At 50.7% G+C, this 19495-nt stretch overlaps 2 protein-coding genes across 3 annotated transcripts in view; one reads left to right on the top strand and one right to left on the bottom strand.

The window, feature by feature from the left end:
• The window catches only part of LOC122548554 (apolipoprotein L2-like), a 147710-nt gene that overhangs the window by 73899 nt on the left and 54316 nt on the right, over positions 1–19495 (bottom strand). The gene's annotated exons all lie outside the window — the stretch shown is intronic.
• The window catches only part of znf638 (zinc finger protein 638), a 216157-nt gene continuing 209057 nt past the window's right edge, over positions 12396–19495 (top strand). Inside the window, exon 1 of one of the 2 annotated variants that reach the window (XM_087992078.1) lies at positions 12396–12649. In XM_087992078.1, the coding sequence (XP_087848204.1) occupies positions 12549–12649 (101 nt within the window). In that variant the 5' untranslated portion in view covers positions 12396–12548. The remainder of the gene's footprint in view (positions 12650–19495) is intronic. The other variant, XM_087992072.1, reaches the window with a different exon arrangement.

The following is a 19495-nucleotide window of genomic DNA, read 5'->3' as shown; positions in this document are numbered from 1 at the left end:
GAACAGGACAGTGAGGAGGGAATAGGACAGTGAGGAGGGTAAGGGGCAGTGAGGAGGGAACAGGACAGTGAGGAGGGAATGGGACAGTGGAGGGTACGGGACTGTGAGCAGGGTAGGGGGCAATGAGGAGGGTATGGGACAGTGAGGAGGGTAAGGGGCAGTGAGGAAGGAACAGGACAGTGAGGAGGGAATGGGACAGTGAGGAGGGTAAGGTACAGTGAGGAGGGTACGGGACAGTGAGGAAGGTACAGGACATTGAGGAGGGTACGGGACAGTGAGGAGGGTATGGGACAGTAAGGAGAGTAATGGACAGTGAGGAGGGAATGGGACAGTGAGGAGGGTACGGGACAGTGAGGAGGGTACGGGACAGTGAGGAGGGTAAGGGACAGTGAGGAGGGTACGGGACAGTGAGGAGGGAACAGGACAGTGAGGAGGGAATGGGACAGTGAGGAGGGTACGGGACTGTGAGGAGGGTAAGGGGCAATGAGGAGGGTATGGGACAGTGAGGTGGGTACGGAACAGTGAGAATGGAACGGGACAGTGAGGAGGGTACAGGACAGTGAGGAGGGTACAGGACTGTGAGGAGGGAATGGGACAGTGAGGAGGGTGTGTGACAGTGAGGAGGGTATGGGACAGTGAGGAGGGTAAGGGGGAGTGAGGAGGGTATGGGACAGTAAGGAGAGTAATGGACAGTGAGGAGGGAATGGGACAGTGAGGAGGGTACGGGACAGTGAGAAGGGTACGGGACAGTGAGGAGGGTAAGGGACAGTGAGGAGGGTACGGGACAGTGAGGAGGGTACGGGACAGTGAGGAGGGTAGAGACAGTGAGGTGGGTACGGAATAGTGAGGATGGAACGGGACAGTGAGGAGGGTACAGGACAGTGAGGAGGGTACGGGACTGTGAGGAGGGAATGGGACAGTGAGGAGGATGTGTTACAGTGAGGAGGGTAAGGGGCAGTGAGGAGGGTACAGGACAGTGAGGAGGGTAAGGGGCAGTGAGGAGGGTACGGGACAGTGAGGAGGGTACAGGACAGTGAGGAGGGTATGGGACAGTGAGGAGGGAATGGGAGAGTGAGGAGGGTATGGGACAGTGAGGGGGGTAAGGGGCAGTGAGGAGGGTACGGGACAGTGAGGAAGGTACAGGACATTGAGGAGGGTACGGGACAGTGAGGAGGGTACGGGACAGTGAGGAGGGTAGAGACAGTGAGGTGGGTACGGAACAGTGAGAATGGAACGGGACAGTGAGGAGGGTACAGGACAGTGAGGAGGGTACAGGACTGTGAGGAGGGAATGGGACAGTGAGGAGGGTGTGTGACAGTGAGGAGGGTAAGGGACAGTGAGGAGGGTACGGGACAGTGAGGAGGGTACGGGACAGTGAGGAGGGTACGGGACAGTGAGGAGGGTACGGGACAGTGAGGTGGGTACGGGACAGTGAGAAGGGAACAGGACAGTGAGGAGGGAATGGGACAGTGAGGAGGGTAAGGGGCAGTGAGGAGGGAACAGGACAGTGAGGAGGGAATGGGACAGTGAGGAGGGTACGGGACTGTGAGCAGGGTAGGGGGCAATGAGGAGGGTATGGGACAGTGAGGAGGGTAAGGGGCAGTGAGGAAGGAACAGGACAGTGAGGAGGGAATGGGACAGTGAGGAGGGTAAGGTACAGTGAGGAGGGTACGGGACAGTGAGGAAGGTACAGGACATTGAGGAGGGTACGGGACAGTGAGGAGGGTATGGGACAGTAAGGAGAGTAATGGACAGTGAGGAGGGAATGGGACAGTGAGGAGGGTACGGGACAGTGAGGAGGGTACGGGACAGTGAGGAGGGTAAGGGACAGTGAGGAGGGTACGGGACAGTGAGGAGGGAACAGGACAGTGAGGAGGGAATGGGACAGTGAGGAGGGAATGGGAGAGTGAGGAGGGAATGGGACAGTGAGGAGGATGTGTGACAGTGAGGAGGGTAAGGGGCAGTGAGGAGGGTACAGGACAGTGAGGAGGGTAAGGGGCAGTGAGGAGGGTACGGGACAGTGAGGAGGGTACAGGACAGTGAGGAGGGTATGGGACAGTGAGGAGGGAATGGGAGAGTGAGGAGGGTATGGGACAGTGAGGGGGTAAGGGCAGTGAGCAGGGTACGGGACAGTGAGGAGGGTAAGGGGCAGTGAGGAGGGTGCGGGACAGGAAGGAGGGTATGGGACAGTGAGGAGGGTAAGGGGCAGTGAGGAGGGTACGGTACAGTGAGGAGGGAATGGGACAGTGAGGAGGGTGTGTGACAGTGAGGAGGGTAAGGTGCAGTGAGGAGGGTATGGGACAGTGAGGAGGGTAAGGGGCAGTGAGGAGGGTACGGAACAGTGAGGAGGGTACGGGACAGTGAGGAGGGGACAGAACAGTGAGAAGGGAACGGTACAGTGAGGAGGGTAGAGACAGTGAGGTGGGTACGGAACAGTGAGGATGGAACGGGACAGTGAGGAGGGTAGAGACAGTGAGGTGGGTACGGAATAGTGAGGATGGAACGGGACAGTGAGGAGGGTACAGGACAGTGAGGAGGGTACAGGACAGTGAGGAGGGTACAGGACTGCGAGGAGGGAATGGGACAGTGAGGAGGGTGTGTGACAGTGAGGAAGGTATGGGACAGTGAGGAGGGTAAGGGGCAATGAGGAGGGTATGGGACAGTAAGGAGTGTAAGGGACAGTGAGGAGGGAATGGGACAGTGAGGAGGGTAAGGTACAGTGAGGAGGGAATTGGACAGTGAGGAGGGTACTGGACAGTGAGGAGGGTAAGGGACAGTGAGGAGGGTACGGGACAGTGAGGAGGGTATGGGACAGTGAGGAGGGTACGGGACAGTGAGGAGGGTAGAGACAGTGAGGTGGGTACGGAATAGTGTGGATGGAACGGGACAGTGAGGAGGGTACAGGACAGTGAGGAGGGTACGGGACTGTGAGGAGGGTACGGGACAGTGAGGAGGGAAAGGGACAGTGAGGAGGGTACGGGATGAGGAGGGTAAGGGGCAGTGAGGAGGGTATGGGACAGTGAGGAGGGTAAGGAGCAGTCAGGAGGGAACAGGACAGTGAGGAGGGAATGGGACAGTGAGGAGGGTACGGGACTGTGAGGAGGGTAAGGGGCAATGAGGAGGGTATGGGACAGTGAGGAGGGTAAGGGGCAGTGAGGAAGGAACAGGACAGTGAGGAGGGAATGGGACAGTGAGGAGGGTAAGGTACAGTGAGGAGGGTACGGGACAGTGAGGAGGGTACAGGACAGTGAGGAGGGTATGGGACAGTGAGGAGGGAATGGGAGAGTGAGGAGGGAATGGGAGAGTGAGGGGGGTAAGGGCAGTGAGGAGGGTACGGGACAGTGAGGAGGGTAAGGGGCAGTGAGGAGGGTACGGGACAGTAAGGAGGGTATGGGACAGTGAGGAGGGTAAGGGGCAGTGAGGAGGGTAAGGTACAGTGAGGAGGGAATGGGACAGTGAGGAGAGTGTGTGACAGTGAGGAGGGTAAGGTGCAGTGAGGAGGGTATGGGACAGTGAGGAGGGTAAGGGGCAGTGAGGAGGGTACGGAACAGTGAGGAGGGTACGGGACAGTGAGGAGGGGACAGAACAGTGAGGAGGGAACGGTACAGTGAGGAGGGTAGAGACAGTGAGGTGGGTACGGAACAGTGAGGATGGAACGGGACAGTGAGGAGGGTAGAGACAGTGAGGTGGGTACGGAATAGTGAGGAGGGTACAGGACTGTGAGGAGGGAATGGGACAGTGAGGAGGGTGTGTGACAGTGAGGAAGGTATGGGACAGTGAGGAGGGTAAGGGGCAGTGAGGAGGGTATGGGACAGTAAGGAGAGTAAGGGACAGTGAGGAGGGAATGGGACAGTGAGGAGGGTAAGGTACAGTGAGGAGGGAATGGGACATTGAGGAGGGTACTGGACAGTGAGGAGGGTAAGGGACAGTGAGGAGGGTACGGGACAGTGAGGAGGGTACGGGACAGTGAGGAGGGTAGAGACAGTGAGGAGGGTACGGAATAGTGTGGATGGAACGGGACAGTGAGGAGGGTACAGGACAGTGAGGAGGGTACGGGACTGTGAGGAGGGTACGGGACAGTGAGGAGGGAAAGGGACAGGGAGGAGGGTACAGGACAGTGAGGAGGATAAGGGACAGTGAGGAGGGAAAGGGACAGTGAAGAAGGTACAGGACATTGAGGAGGGAAAGGGACAGTGAGGAGAGTACGGGATGAGGAGGGTAAGGGGCAGTGAGGAGGGTACGGGACAGTGAGGAGGGTAAGGGGCAGTGAGGAGGGAACAGGACAGTGAGGAGGGAATGGGACAGTGAGGAGGGTACGGGACTGTGAGGAGGGTAAGGGGCAATGAGGAGGGTATGGGACAGTGAGGAGGGTAAGGGGCAGTGAGGAAGGAACAGGACAGTGAGGAGGGAATGGGACAGTGAGGAGGGTAAGGTACAGTGAGGAGGGTACGGGACAGTGAGGAAGGTACAGGACATTGAGGAGGGTACGGGACAGTGAGGAGGGTACCGGACAGTGAGGAGGGTATGGGACAGAAAGGAGAGTCCTGGACAGTGAGGAGGGAATGGGACAGTGAGGAGGGTACGGGACAGTGAGGAGGGTACGGGACAGTGAGGAGGGTAAGGGACAGTGAGGAGGGTACGGGACAGTGAGGAGGGTACGGGACAGTGAGGAGGGTAGAGACAGTGAGGTGGGTACGGGACAGTGAGAAGGGAACAGGACAGTGAGGAGGGAATAGGACAGTGAGGAGGGTAAGGGGCAGTGAGGAGGGAACAGGACAGTGAGGAGGGAATGGGACAGTGAGGAGGGTACAGGACTGTGAGCAGGGTAGGGGGCAATGAGGAGGGTATGGGACAGTGAGGAGGGTAAGGGGCAGTGAGGAAGGAACAGGACAGTGAGGAGGGAATGGGACAGTGAGGAGGGTAAGCTACAGTGAGGAGGGTACGGGACAGTGAGGAAGGTACAGGACATTGAGGAGGGTACGGGACAGTGAGGAGGGTATGGGACAGTAAGGAGAGTAATGGACAGTGAGGAGGGAATGGGACAGTGAGGAGGGTACGGGACAGTGAGGAGGGTACGGGACAGTGAGGAGGGTAAGGGACAGTGAGGAGGGTACGGGACAGTGAGGAGGGAACAGGACAGTGAGGAGGGAATGGGACAGTGAGGAGGGTACGGGACTGTGAGGAGGGTAAGGGGCAATGAGGAGGGTATGGGACAGTGAGGTGGGTATGGAACAGTGAGAATGGAACGGGACAGTGAGGAGGGTACAGGACAGTGAGGAGGGTACAGGACTGTGAGGAGGGAATGGGACAGTGACGAGGGTGTGTGACAGTGAGGAGGGTATGGGACAGTGAGGAGGGTAAGGGGGAGTGAGGAGGGTATGGGACAGTAAGGAGAGTAATGGACAGTGAGGAGGGAATGGGACAGTGAGGAGGGTACGGGACAGTGAGAAGGGTACGGGACAGTGAGGAGGGTAAGGGACAGTGAGGAGGGTACGGGTCAGTGAGGAGGGTACGGGACAGTGAGGAGGGTAGAGACAGTGAGGTGGGTACGGAATAGTGAGGATGGAACGGGACAGTGAGGAGGGTACAGGACAGTGAGGAGGGTACGGGACTGTGAGGAGGGAATGGGACAGTGAGGAGGATGTGTTACAGTGAGGAGGGTAAGGGGCAGTGAGGAGGGTACAGGACAGTGAGGAGGGTAAGGGGCAGTGAGGAGGGTACGGGACAGTGAGGAGGGTACAGGACAGTGAGGAGGGTATGGGACAGTGAGGAGGGAATGGGAGAGTGAGGAGGGTATGGGACAGTGAGGGGGGTAAAGGCAGTGAGGTGGGTACGGGACAGTGAGGAGGGTAAGGGGCAGTGAGGAGGGTACGGGACAGTAAGGAGGGTATGGGACAGTGAGGAGGGTAAGGGGCAGTGAGGAGGGTACGGTACAGTGAGGAGGGAATGGGACAGTGAGGAGTGTGTGTGACAGTGAGGAGGGTAAGGTGCAGTTAGGAGGGTATGGGACAGTGAGGAGGGTAAGGGGCAGTGAGGAGGGTACGGAACAGTGAGGAGGGTACGGGACAGTGAGGAGGGGACAGAACAGTGAGAAGGGAACGGTACAGTGAGGAGGGTAGAGACAGTGAGGTGGGTACGGAACAGTGAGGATGGAACGGGACAGTGAGGAGGGTAGAGACAGTGAGGTGGGTACGGAATAGTGAGGATGGAACGGGACAGTGAGGAGGGTACAGGACAGTGAGGAGGGTACAGGACAGTGAGGAGGGTACAGGACTGTGAGGAGGGAATGGGACAGTGAGGAGGGTGTGTGACAGTGAGGAAGGTATGGGACAGTGAGGAGGGTAAGGGGCAGTGAGGAGGGTATGGGACAGTAAGGAGAGTAAGGGACAGTGAGGAGGGAATGGGACAGTGAGGAGGGTAAGGTACAGTGAGGAGGGAATGGGACAGTGAGGAGGGTACTGGACAGTGAGGAGGGTAAGGGACAGTGAGGAGGGTACGAGACAGTGAGGAGGGTACGGGACAGTGAGGAGGGTAGAGACAGTGAGGTGGGTACGGAATAGTGAGGATGGAACGGGACAGTGAGGAGGGTACAGGACAGTGAGGAGGGTACGGGACTGTGAGGAGGGAATGGGACAGTGAGGAGGATGTGTGACAGTGAGGAGGGTAAGGGGCAGTGAGGAGGATACAGGACAGTGAGGAGGGTAAGGGGCAGTGAGGAGGGTACGGGACAGTGAGGAGGGTAAGGGGCAGTGAGGAGGGTACGGGACAGTAAGGAGGGTATGGGACAGTGAGGAGGGTAAGGGGCAGTGAGGAGGGTACGGTACAGTGAGGAGGGAATGGGACAGTGAGGAGGGTGTGTGACAGTGAGGAGGGTAAGGTGCAGTGAGGAGGGTATGGGACAGTGAGGAGGGTAAGGGGCAGTGAGGAGGTTACGGAACAGTGAGGAGGGTACGGGACAGTGAGGAGGGGACAGAACAGTGAGGAGGGTACGGGACTGTGAGGAGGGTACAGGACAGTGAGGAGGGTACAGGACTGTGAGGAGGGTAAGGGACAGTGAGGAGGGTACAGGACTGTGAGGAGGGTACAGGACAGTGAGGAGGGTACAGGACTGTGAGGAGGGTAAGGGACAGTGAGGAGGGAATGGGACAGTGTGGAGGGTAAGGGACAGTGAGGAGGGTACGGGACAGTGAGGAAGAGAAGGGACAGTGAGGAGGGTACAGGACATTGAGGTGGGTAGGGGACAGTGAGGATGGTACAGAACAGTGAGGAGGATAAGGGACAGTGAGGAGGGCATGTGTCAGTGAGGAGTTTTTTGGACAGTGAGAAGTGTACGGGACAGTGAGGCGGGGTATGAGACATAGAACATAGAACATAGAACATAGAACAATACAGCACAGAACAGGCCCTTCGGCCCACGATGTTGTGCCGAACTTCTAACCTAGATTAAGTACCCATCCATGTACCTATCCAAATGCCGCTTAAAGGTCACCAATGATTCCGACTCTACCACTCCCACGGGCAGCGCATTCCATGCTCCCACCACTCTCTGGGTAAAGAACCCACCCCTGACATCTCCCCTATACCTTCCACCCTTCACCTTAAATTTATGTCCCCTTGTAACACTCTGTTGTACCCGGGGAAAAAGTTTCTGACTGTCTACTCTATCTATTCCTCTGATCATCTTATAAACCTCTATCAAGTCACCCCTCATCCTTCGCCGTTCCAACGAGAAAAGGCCGAGAACTCTCAACCTATCCTCGTACGACTTCCTCTTCATTCCAGGCAACATCCTGGTAAATCTTCTCTGCACCCTCTCCAAAGCTTCCACATCTTTCCTAAAGTGAGGCGACCAGAACTGCACACAGTACTCCAACTGTGGCCTAACCAAAGTCCTGTACAGCTGCAACATCACTTCACGACTCTTGAATTCAATCCCTCTGCTAATGAACGATAATACTCCATAGGCCTTCTTACAAACTCTATCCACCTGAGTGGCAACCTTCAAAGATCTATGTACATAGACCCCAAGATCCCTCTGTTCCTCCACCTGACTAAGAACCCTACCATTAACCCTGTATTCCGCATTCTTATTTGTTCTTCCAAAATGGACAACCTCACACTTGGCAGGGTTGAACTCCATCTGCCACTCCTCAGCCCAGCTCTGCATCATATCTAAGTCCCTCTGCAGCCGACAACAGCCCTCCTCACTGTCCACAACTCCACCTATCTTCGTATCATCTGCAAATTTACTGACCCACCCTTCGACTCCCTCATCTAAGTCATTAATAAAAATTACAAACAGCAGAGGACCCAGAACTGATCCCTGCGGAACTCCACTTGTAACTGGGCTCCAGGCTGAATATTTACCATCTACCACCACTCTCTGCCTTCGACCGGTTAGCCAGTTTTCTATCCAATTGGCCAAATTTCCCTCTATCCCATGCCTCCTGACTTTCCGCATAAGCCTACCATGGGGAACCTTATCAAATGCCTTACTAAAATCCATGTACACTACATCCACTGGTCTACCCTCATCCACATGCTTGGTCACCTCCTCGAAGAATTCAATAAGACTTGTAAGGCAAGACCTACCCTTCACAAATCCGTGCTGGCTGTCCCTAATCAAGCAGTGTCTTTCCAGATACTCATAAATCCTATCCCTCAGTACCCTTTCCATTACTTTGCCTACCACTGAAGTAAGACTAACAGGCCTGTAATTCCCGGGGTTATCCCTATTCCCTTTTTTGAACAGGGGCACAACATTCGCTACTCTCTAGTCCCCTGGTACCACCCCCGTTGCCAGTGAAGACGAGAAGATCATTGCCAACGGTACTGCAATTTCCTCTCTTGCTTCCCACATAATCTTAGGATATATCCCGTCAGGCCCGGGGGACTTGTCTATCCTCAAGTTGTTCAAAATGTCCAACACATCTTCCTTCCTAACAGGTATCTCTTCTAGCTTACCAGTCCATTTCACACTCTCCTCTTCTACAATACGGTCCCTCTCGTTCGTAAAATCACAGTGCATAACGTACAGGATAGTGAGGAGGGTACGTGTCAGTGAGGAGGTTTTTGGATAGTGACGAGAGTATGGGACAGTGAGGCAGGTTTTGGACAGTGAGGAGTGTACAGGCTGGTACAGGACAGTAAGGAGATCATTCTTTGCCACATCAACAACACTTTGGTGCTGCTTCCCTCTAATGGCCAAAATTGGAAAAATATGTCAATTTCACTTCCAATTTCCACCCTGCTCTAACCTTCACCAGGTCCATCTGTGATTCCTCCCTTCCTTTCCTCCAAGTCTCAGTTTCTATTTCTGGGGTTAGACTGACCACCAATATCCACCGGAAACACACTGACTCCCACAGTTACCTTACCCACACTGATTCACAGGAGAAAGTGAGGTCTGCAGATGCTGGAGATCAGAGCTGAAAATGTGTTGCTGGAAAAGCGCAGCAGGTCAGGCAGCATCCAGGGAACAGGAGAATCGACGTTTCAGGCATAAGCCCTTCTTCAGGAAGGGCTTTCCTGAAGAAGGGCTTATGCCCGAAACGTCGATTCTCCTGTTCCCTGGATGCTGCCTGACCTGCTGCGCTTTTCCAGCAACACATTTCCACACTGATTCACACCCTGCTTCATGTAAGGACTCTATTCATTCCCACAGCTCCTCTGTCTCTGTCACATCTGATGATACCACATTCTGCAGGCACGCCTCAGAAATGTTCATCTTCCTCCAATGAGGATTCCTCATCACTGTGGTTGGCAGGGCCCTCAGCTGGGTCACCCATCTCCGATACTTCTGCCCTCACCCCTCTCTTCTCTCCCACAACAGCAATAGGGTTCCTCTTGTCCTTACCTACCATCCCACCAGCATCCACATCCAGAGGATCATCAGCCACCATTTCCCCACCTCCAGCAAGATGCCACCACCAGACACACCTCTCTTATCTGCCTTCCACAGGGATAATTCCCACTGGGACACCCTGGTCCACTCCACCTTCACTCCCAACACCTCACCCCCACAGCCCCATGGCACCTTCCCCTGCAACTGCTGAAGGTGTAACACCTGCCCATTTACCTCCCCCCTCCTCCATATCCAAGGGCCCAAACACCCTCCAAGTGATGCACTTTACCTGCATCTCACATAATCTCGTCTATTGCATCCGCTGCTCACAATGTGGTCTCCTTTACATTGGGGAAATGAAGTGTGGACTGGGTGATTGCTTTGCGGAACACTTACAACCTATCCACAAACAAGATCCCGAGCTTCCAATTGCCTTTAACACCCCCCCCCCCCCCCCCACTCCCGGTTCCTTGGCCAGTGTTTCTGTCTCAGGCTTGCTGCAGTGCTCCAGTGAAGCTCAGTGCAAGCTGGAAGAATAACATTTAATTTTTCGCTTGAGAACCCTCCAGGACTCAATATCGAATTCAATAATTTCAGGACCTGAGCACCTTCTTCCCCTGTGTCCACCCCCAACCCTCAAACCCCAGATGTTGTCATTACATGGGCCGCTTTCACCCATTAATAGACCCTATGTTCATCCACTAATGGACCCTATTGGCAGCTTTTTCCATTCCCAGGTTCATCATTACCCCTCCCTTTGTCTGCCTCACTCTGGGCTTCATCTCCACTGACCTCCTTCATCTCCACTATTGTCTACTCCTTCCATATCCTCCTCTCCCCCCCCATCCCATCTTCAGCATAAATACCAACCTTTCCCCAGCTACAGTCAGTTCTGATGGAGGGTCAGTGGACCTGAAATGTTGACTCTACATTCTGTCCACAGATACTACCAGACCTGCTGAATTTCTCCAGCAATTTTTGTTTTTGTTTCTGATTCCTAGCATCCACAGTTCTTTGGTGTTTGTTTACAGACATGTGGGTTTTGATTAATTTTTGTAAAAGGAACTTAAAAATTAATTAGGTCAGTCTTTCTGGAGCCATGACTTTAAGCAGGTGAGTAGGTGACTGCAAGGACAATGGAATGTTATTAGAAGTTGGTATATACTGTGGGAGCTTACAACAGGATAGAGAAAACATTAAGCCTTTAGCTACAGAAGATGCTCAAAGGAGCGAGTAATTTTTTTTAACGGTTTTGGGCTCAAAGGAAACCTGGCTAAGGTCAGAAGCAAGTATCATCTCTAAAAAGTATATTATTCAGAGTGATGAGGAAATAGGTTACCTCAGTGAAGGAGTGTAGTTTGTGAAGGTGAAATCAAAAGTGTTTGTTTCCAAATCTGCATTGTTTATTCAAAGCTGAGAAAATCTAATCTCTCAGCTGTACCTATTTAAGAACATCACAGTGCACATGACTGGAACTGATAAGGTGGAGATAGGTCAAACCTATGTATTTGAGAGGGAGTAAAATTTCTTTAGATTTTGATTACCTGTAAAACAATCATGTTGTTAAAATTAAGAGAAAATTGAAACAAGATCTATCAAAGCAGATTTTATCCTGGGATGTTATTTGTCCAGTAGAGACATCAGCAGTTACATAACAGGATCACAACAGTTACAGGGATAAGACGAGGCATGGGATCAGATTATTTGCTTTTACATAGATCCAGAAGGGGTATGATGAACTAAATGGTTTCTTTCTGTGCAGTAACCATTCTATAATTGTGTAGTAAAGGGTGAGAGAGAAAGTTCAGCTGTTTTGATTAGTGACACTGCTGTGGAAAACTATGGGATGTTTTACACTGTTAAGGATACTGTATAATTGCCAGTTGTTATTTCAGTGGAATCATGGATTTAGTCCAAAGTGGCTGTACTAGCTCCCTGAAACAGTAATTCAATAACCTTACAGTTCAAAAAATCTCACTATCCTGCTTTATCCCCAAAACTCTGTAATAAATCTCATTTCCAAATATTTGCCCATCCATTTTCAAGATTAGCATTGCTTCCATCGTTTTTTCAGACAGCATGTTCTAGATCACAAGAACATATTGCATTAAAAAAAATCCTCTTCATCCCTCTTTTATTTTGCCACCCAGCTGATTGCTAATTCTTCTGGTACTAGTTTCATTCATTTTACATCATTAAAACTCCTGGGAATCGTTAAATGTCCTTGGGTACTGTCACTGCCCTTTCCCCTCCACCACCTCTAGTTGCTGTAACGCTGAAACACTGGTCCTACTCTGGGACTGCCCTCCCTGAGACCTCACACAATTTACTGCGAGATGTTTAAATAGTTTATTAGACCGGAGGCCACCTGTTGTCTGGTGAATGGTGTGGGGCAATGGGACGGAGTGCAGCTGCTAAACGGGTCTGAAGGGACCCTCCCCCATCCCCTTACTGGCTGCCTGGTATGTCACAGATCCTCAGAAATCCAGTCTCTCCCTCTCCAACTCAGCTTAGCAGCTCCGAAGAACCGCTGGGATTTCGGACTTCACTGCATGCAGAGGTCAGTGAGAGAGAGAGAGAGAGGGTGCGTGAGGGACAAAGCCGGAATTACAGGGAGTTTGCACGGGGAGCTGAGCAGTGAGCAACAGCAAGAGGGATCACCGAGGATCCATGAAGCTTTTCACTTGATCCCAGCACTGGGAGGATGGAACAAATTCAGGGATCTCAGGGCAAGGAGATCGGACACAAGGGTGACAGACTGAAGAAAGCACACGGCCGGCTCCAGCTGTCTGATCCCATCCAGAGGTAGGGAAACCGGAAAGGGGGTGGGGGGGAGTGAATCCAGGAATACAGCTGACTCCTTGCAGTCTTACTGTACAGACCCACTGTAACCCGCATTTATCCTCATTAACCAGGATGGTGGAAAACAACCTGTAAGGGACACTGGGATAAGGGAGCTGGAGCGAAGGTATGGGGTAAGGGGTCCAGAGGTTGTGGGTTGGGAGAATGGGAATGGGAACAGGACTCAGGTAATAGGATTAAGTTAAGGTACTAAGAGTAGGTGTTGGTTAATGGAATTAGGGTGAGAGCATTAGGATGGGGAAACTGGGATTAGGATAAGGGACTGGGGTTAAGGATTGGGTAATGGAATTGGAGTGAGGGGATTATGGTGGGGGTTAATGAAATTGGAGTAATAGGATTGGGAATGTGGGGGTCTAGGGTCTGGGGTGCAATAATGGGATTGTGTTGAGGGGATTGGGTTAAATGGGATCAGATTAAGTTGCTGGTACCTGAGGTTGAGGAGCAGGATATTAATAAAGGGCTGGAGTTTACAGTTTTCCTCCGCGTCTCCCTGCGCTGGGCCTAAAGTTATTTCTCTCTCTCTGTCAATGTGTTCCTTGTCTATATTGTTGCGGCCTCTAGATTTGACTGCATTTCGCTCCTGATTTCCAGCCTCAGTAAAACGCAGGTTCTCTGTCAACTTGATCTAAGTTCCGTAATCCTAACACATCTGTCCGCGCTGCACACTTCGGGTGCTGCTCAAACGAGGTCCCTGGTTTAAAACTCTCACCTTGTTTTCCAATCCCTTCATGGCCTCAGCTTCCCCCTGCCCTACTTCTGTAATCTCCTCCAGCCGGATGACCCTCTGAGAAACCTGTACTCTTCTAATTCTGGCTTCCTGTGCATTTGCAATCTCAAATGCTTCACCATTGATGGCTGCGCCTTTGATTACTTCATGCCTGATGAAGGGCTTTTGCCCGAAACGTCGATTTTCCTGCTCCTAGGATGCTGCCTGACCTGCTGTGCTTTTCCAGCACCACATTCTCACCTCTAATCTCCAGCATCTGCAGTCCTCACTTTCTCCTAGCCCTCTACTTTTTGTCATTTACATAAATGATTTGAATGCAAGCATAAGAGGTATAGTTAGTAAGTTTGCAGATGACACCAAAATTGGAGGTGTAGTGGACAGCGAAGAAGGTTACCTCAGATTACAACAGGATCTTGACCAGATGGGCAAATGGACTGAGAAGTGGCAGATGGAGTTTAATTCAGATGGTGCTGCATTTTGGGAAAGCAAATCTTAGCAGGACTTATACACTTAATGGTAAGGTCCTAGGGAGTGTTGCTGAACAAAGAGTGCAGGTTCATAGCTCCTTGAAAGTGGAGTTGCAGGTAGATAGGATAGTGAAGAAGGCGTTTGGTATGTTTTCCTTTATTGGTCAGAGTACTGAGTTTAGGAGTTGGGAGGTCATGTTGCGGCTGTACAGGACATTGGTTAGGCCACTGTTGGAATATTACATGCAATTCTGGTCTCCTTCCTATCGGAAAGATGTTGTGAAACCTGAAAGGGTTCAGAAAAGATTTACAAGGATGTTGCCTGGGTTGGAGGATTTGAGCTATAGGAAGAGGCTGAACGGGGCTGTTATCCCTGGAGCGTTGGAGACTGAGGGGTGACCTTATAGAGGTTTACAAAATTATGAGGGACATGGATAGGGTAAATAGGCAAAGTCTTTTCCCTGGGGTCGGGGAGTCCAAACTAGAGGGCATAGGTTTAGGGTGAGAGGGGAAATATATAAAAGAGACCTAAGGGGCAACATTTTCACGCAGAGGGCGGTACATGTATGGAATAAGCTACCAGAGGTTGTGGTGGAGGCTGGTACAATTGTAACATTTAAGAGGCATTTGGATGGGTACATGAATAGGAAGGGTTTGGAGGGATATGGGCCGGGTGCTGGCAGGTGGAACTAGATTGGGTTGGGATGACTGGTTGGCATGGACGGGTTGGACCGAAGGGTCTGTTTCCAAGCTGTACATCTCTATGACTCTATGCCCCATTCCCAAAAATCAATCCCTAATCACCCATCCCATTCCCAAAAGCCTCAACCTCTCAATCCCTAATCATCCACCCTGTTCTCAAAAACGTCTCCCTCTCAATCCCTAATCACTCAACCAACTCCTACCAACCCTTCCCTGCATCTCATTCCCAATTGCAAGTTCACCCCTTCAGCTATCCTCTCCCCATCTGAACAACTCACGAGTGATCTCCATTCGCTGACCCTCCCTGACCTCCTGCAGCTGGGGTTCAGTGCCAACCGCCTGAAGGCAGTCTCCTGGCCTATCCCACTTTCATCCAAGAAAGTCATTCCTGATTCTGTGATGTTGGTATCACCCTCCAATGGTCTGAACTTGTTAACTCCTCCACTTATTCCAGGCTCCTTCATGCTGCCTGTACTAGTCTCTCTCCCTCCACCACTCATTCCCCTGACTGTCCCTCACTCCCAGCCCCAGCTCTCTGTCAGCATCAATATTTTGGAAACAATGAACCATGACGTGTTTGGGATCACATACCACCAGGTCCTGTCACTCTGCTCACCCTGAACCTGAGTAATCCTAAGGGCCAGAGGTGAAGGAATACACAGAGCATGGTGAAGAGTTTAGTAACTTGTCTATTTGCAGGGATAAAATTGGTGTGAAAGGTTCAGAGGGAACAGAATTCTTAAAATGCATTCAAGAGTACTTTTTATAGACAGTACAACAGCAAGACCAATGCAAAAGGAGCAGTTCTGGATTTGGCATGGGGTGTTGTAAGGTTGTTAGGTGGAGTGCATTTTAATGGTGCAATCATGTTCAGTTAGATAGAGGGTAGGTGTGGAAAATAAGAGACCAAGGGGAAAGGCCAACTTTCCTGAGATGTGATTTAGCACCAGTGACCTGGAAACATTGTGGTAAATCAGTAGCAATGTAATGGGAGGTATTCAAGGATGAGATAGAGAGCGTTCAAACAAAAAAAATGTCCATTCAAGGGAAAAGAATGGAACTCCCAAATGTAGGCTTAGCCATCACTCTCCCCGTCCCCAACACACCAAATACTCAAACTGCATACAGAGGTACAGCTGCTGCTTACAGCTCTTCCTGCCGGACCCACCACATGTGTCTGACCTGAATTATCCTCACACAGCCACTGTCGCTCATCTACACTTCTACAACTGCTCAGTGACAGTCACCATCCAACTATACCCAGGCCGACCCTTCTTTCTATTGCTTTCTGCTTTGCTCTCTAGAAGAGATCTTGGTGGTTTTTCAGCTCTGAGAAAATGGCCAAAATACTGACATTTTCATTTCTGGATGACACTTGCTTGTTTTTTTTGCATCTGCAGCTTTCTTACACACTCCTCCTACATTTAAATCTAAGCTGTTGATATCCACTATGACCAAGTTCTCAACGCCGTGGAATCTGGCTGGAAGCAGCCTTTCCAGTTCCAAATCCCCCTCCCCCCATTAACCATTATCCTTTGTTCCTTGCCATTCAGCTGGTTTGGGATCCAACGTCCCACTTGTCCTTGATCCTATAGACTCCTAGTGACCAGTCTAGCATGTTAAAAGCTGAGTTAAAATCCAAGCAAATTACATCACTTGTGTTACCATTATCGATCTTCCTAGAACCTTCTCAAAAAAGTTGTTAGTTGGACTTCTTTATTATTCATTTGTGAGGCATGGGCATCGCTGGCTGGCAGAAACGTATTGCCGGTCTCTAGTCCCCCCTTGAGTAGGTGTAAGTGAGCTGTCTTCTTTAACCAATGTAGTCCATGTGCTGCAGTAAACCCACAAATCCATTAGAGAGGGAATTCCAGGATTTTCACCCAGTGACAGTAAAGGAAATATATTTCCAAGGAGAAAGTGAGGATTGCAGATGCTGGAGTGTCAGAGGCAAAAAGTGTGGCGCTGGAAAAGCACAGCAGGTCAGGCAGCATCTGAGGAGCAGGAGAGTCGACGTTTCGGGCATAAGCTCTTCATCAGGAATTTGGCGGGGTGGTCAGAAAGGTGGCTGAGAGATAAATATGAGGGTGGGGGGAGGGGGTGGAGTAAGGTAGCTGGGAAAGCGATAGGTAGGTGAAGGTGATGGTGATAAGTCAGAGAGAAGGGTGGAGTGGGTAGGTGGGAAGGATGATGGACAGGTAGGACAATTCATGAGAATGATGCTGAGTTGGAGGGTTGGATCTGGGATGAGGTGGGAGGAGGAGAGATTTGGAAACTAGTGAAGTTGACATTGATACCGAGTGGTTGAAGTGTCCCAAGGCAGAAAATGAGGTGTTCTTCCTCCAGCTGTCGGGTGGCTAGGATTTGGTGGCAGAGGACGCTCAGACCTTGCATGTCAGGATGGGAGAGTGGCTTGGAGGGGAACTTGAAGGTGGTGGCATTCCCATGAATCTGCTGCCCTTGTCCTTCTAGATGGAAGTGGTCGTGGTTTTGGAAGGTGCTGTCTGAGGATCTTTGGTGAATTTCTGCAGTGCATCTTGTAGACGGTACACACTGCTGCTACTGAGCATTGGTGGTGAAGGGAATGGATGTTTGTGGGTGTGATGTCAATCAAGTGGGCTACCTTATTCTAGGTGCTGGCAAGCTTCTTGAGTGTTGTTGGAGCTGCACCCATCCAGGCAACTGGGGAATATTCCATCACACATGACTTGTGCCTTGTAAATGGTGGACAGGCTTTAGGGAGTCAGGAGGTGAGTTACTCTTCGCAGTATTCCTAGTGTCTGACCTGCTCGCGCAGCCACAGTGTTTATGTGGCAGATCCAGTTGAGTTTCTGGTCAATGGTAACCCCCAGGATGTTGATAGTGGGGCATTCAGTGATGGTAACACCATTGAATGTTAAGGTGTGGTGGATAGATTGATAGATACAACCTTCCCTGTAAAATATCTGCACTGATTGTTTGTGATTAATCTGTGCTTTAGTCACATTTTGTACTGTCTCTAAATGTTACGAACACCACAACCATAGCCAGAGAGGTCTGGAAAATGATTCTCAGACTTCCCACTATTTCCTCCCGTGATTCTCTCAGTAGCAAGTGTTTTCTTTCTTCTGGCTCTGTGACTTATCCATTTTCAAAGATGCTGCAAACCTTACCATCTCCCATCTCACCTCACTTACAACATTCAACATTCACTTTCCTCCTCAACTAAACAATCTCTATTGTCCCTCTCTCTTAGAATCAGAGAGATGAACAGCGCGGAAAGAGACCCTTCAGTCCAACCCGTCCATGCCGAACAGATATCCCAACCCAATCTAGTCCCACCTGCCAACACCCGGCCCATATCCCTCCAAACCCTTCCTATTCATATTCCCATCCAAATGCCTTTTAAATGTTGCAATTGTACCAGCCTCCACCACATCATCTGGCAGCTTATTCCATACACGTACGACCCTCTGCGTGAAAAGGTTGCCCCTTAGGTCTCCTTTATATCCTTCCCCTCTCACCCTAAATCTATGCCCTCTAGTTTGGACTCCCCACCCCAGGGAAAAGACCTTATCTACTTACCGTATCCATGCCCCTCATGATTTTATAAATATCTATAAGGTCACCCCTCAGCTTCTGACGTTCCAGGGAAAACAGCCCCAGCCTGTTCAGCCTCTCCCTGTAGCTCAGATCCTTCAACCCTGGCAACATCCTTGTAAATCTTTTCTGAACCCTTTCAAGTTTCACAACATCTTTCCAATAGGAAGGAGACCAGAATTGCATGCAATATTCCAACAGTGGCCTAACCAATGTCCTGTACAGCTGCAACATGACCTCCCAACTCCTGTACTCAATACTCTGACCAATAAGGAAAGCATACCAAACGCCTTCTTCACTATCCTATCTACCTGCGACTCCACTTTCAAGGAGCTATGAACCTGCACTCCAAGGTCTCTTTGTTCAGCAACACTCCCTAGGACCTTACCATTAAGTGTATAAGTCCTGCTAAGATTTGCTTTTCCCAAAATACACCTCATATTTATCTAAATTAAACTCCATCTACCACTCCTCAGCCCATTGGCCCATCTGATCAAGATCCTTTTGTAATCCAAGGTAACCTTCTTCGCTGTCTGCTACACCTCCAAATTTGGTGTTGCCTGCAAACTTAGTAACTGTACCTCTTCAGCTCACATCCAAATCATTTATATAAATAATGAAAAGTAGTGGACTCAGCACCAATCCTTGTGGCATGGCTTCCAATCTGAAAAACAACCCTCCACTAACACCCTCTGTCTTCTACCTTTGAGCCAGTTCTGTATCCAAATGGCTTGTGAAGACAGATTTAAAGTGTTTACTCAGAACCTTGCTCAGTGTTTGGTGACTGTTCATTATAATACAGTGATCAAAGTATAAATTCCTCTCCTGTCTAACCCGTTCCATGTTTCGACTCTCCCAGCTTAAAAACAGGAGCAAGACATTCAGTCCCTTAAGCCTGTTCCATCATTCAGTGAGATCATGGCTGATCTGTGTTAAACTCCATATCCCTGACTTTGGCTCATCTACCTTAATATCTTTGCTCAACAAAATTTTACAAATCTCAGATTTGTTCTTGCTGTCTACCCACTTCTGTACCCTATTCACGTTCTGCCAACCCATTTCCCCACACCCCGATTTTGACCCATTCAGGGTCCCACCCCACCTCACCTCCCTAAATCACAAGAAGCTGGAAGCTGAATATGAATGCAGAGTTTCAAATGTTCAAGTACAGAAATCACAGAGGCGCAGGTACAAAAGGAATTTGTAAATCTGTTATTGAAATGTTAGCCTTCATAAGACCATAAAACATAGGAGCAGAAATTAGGCCATTCAGCCCATCGAGTCTGCTCCGCTATTCAATCACAGCTGCTAAGT

Source organism: Chiloscyllium plagiosum, unplaced genomic scaffold, assembly GCF_037043375.1.
Source record: "Chiloscyllium plagiosum isolate Xiang-an unplaced genomic scaffold, Cpla_swu_hap1 HiC_scaffold_1, whole genome shotgun sequence".
NCBI classification, from domain to species: domain Eukaryota; kingdom Metazoa; phylum Chordata; class Chondrichthyes; order Orectolobiformes; family Hemiscylliidae; genus Chiloscyllium; species Chiloscyllium plagiosum.
Note: the sequence above shows the minus strand (reverse complement) of the source record. Positions and strands in the feature narration are given on the sequence as shown.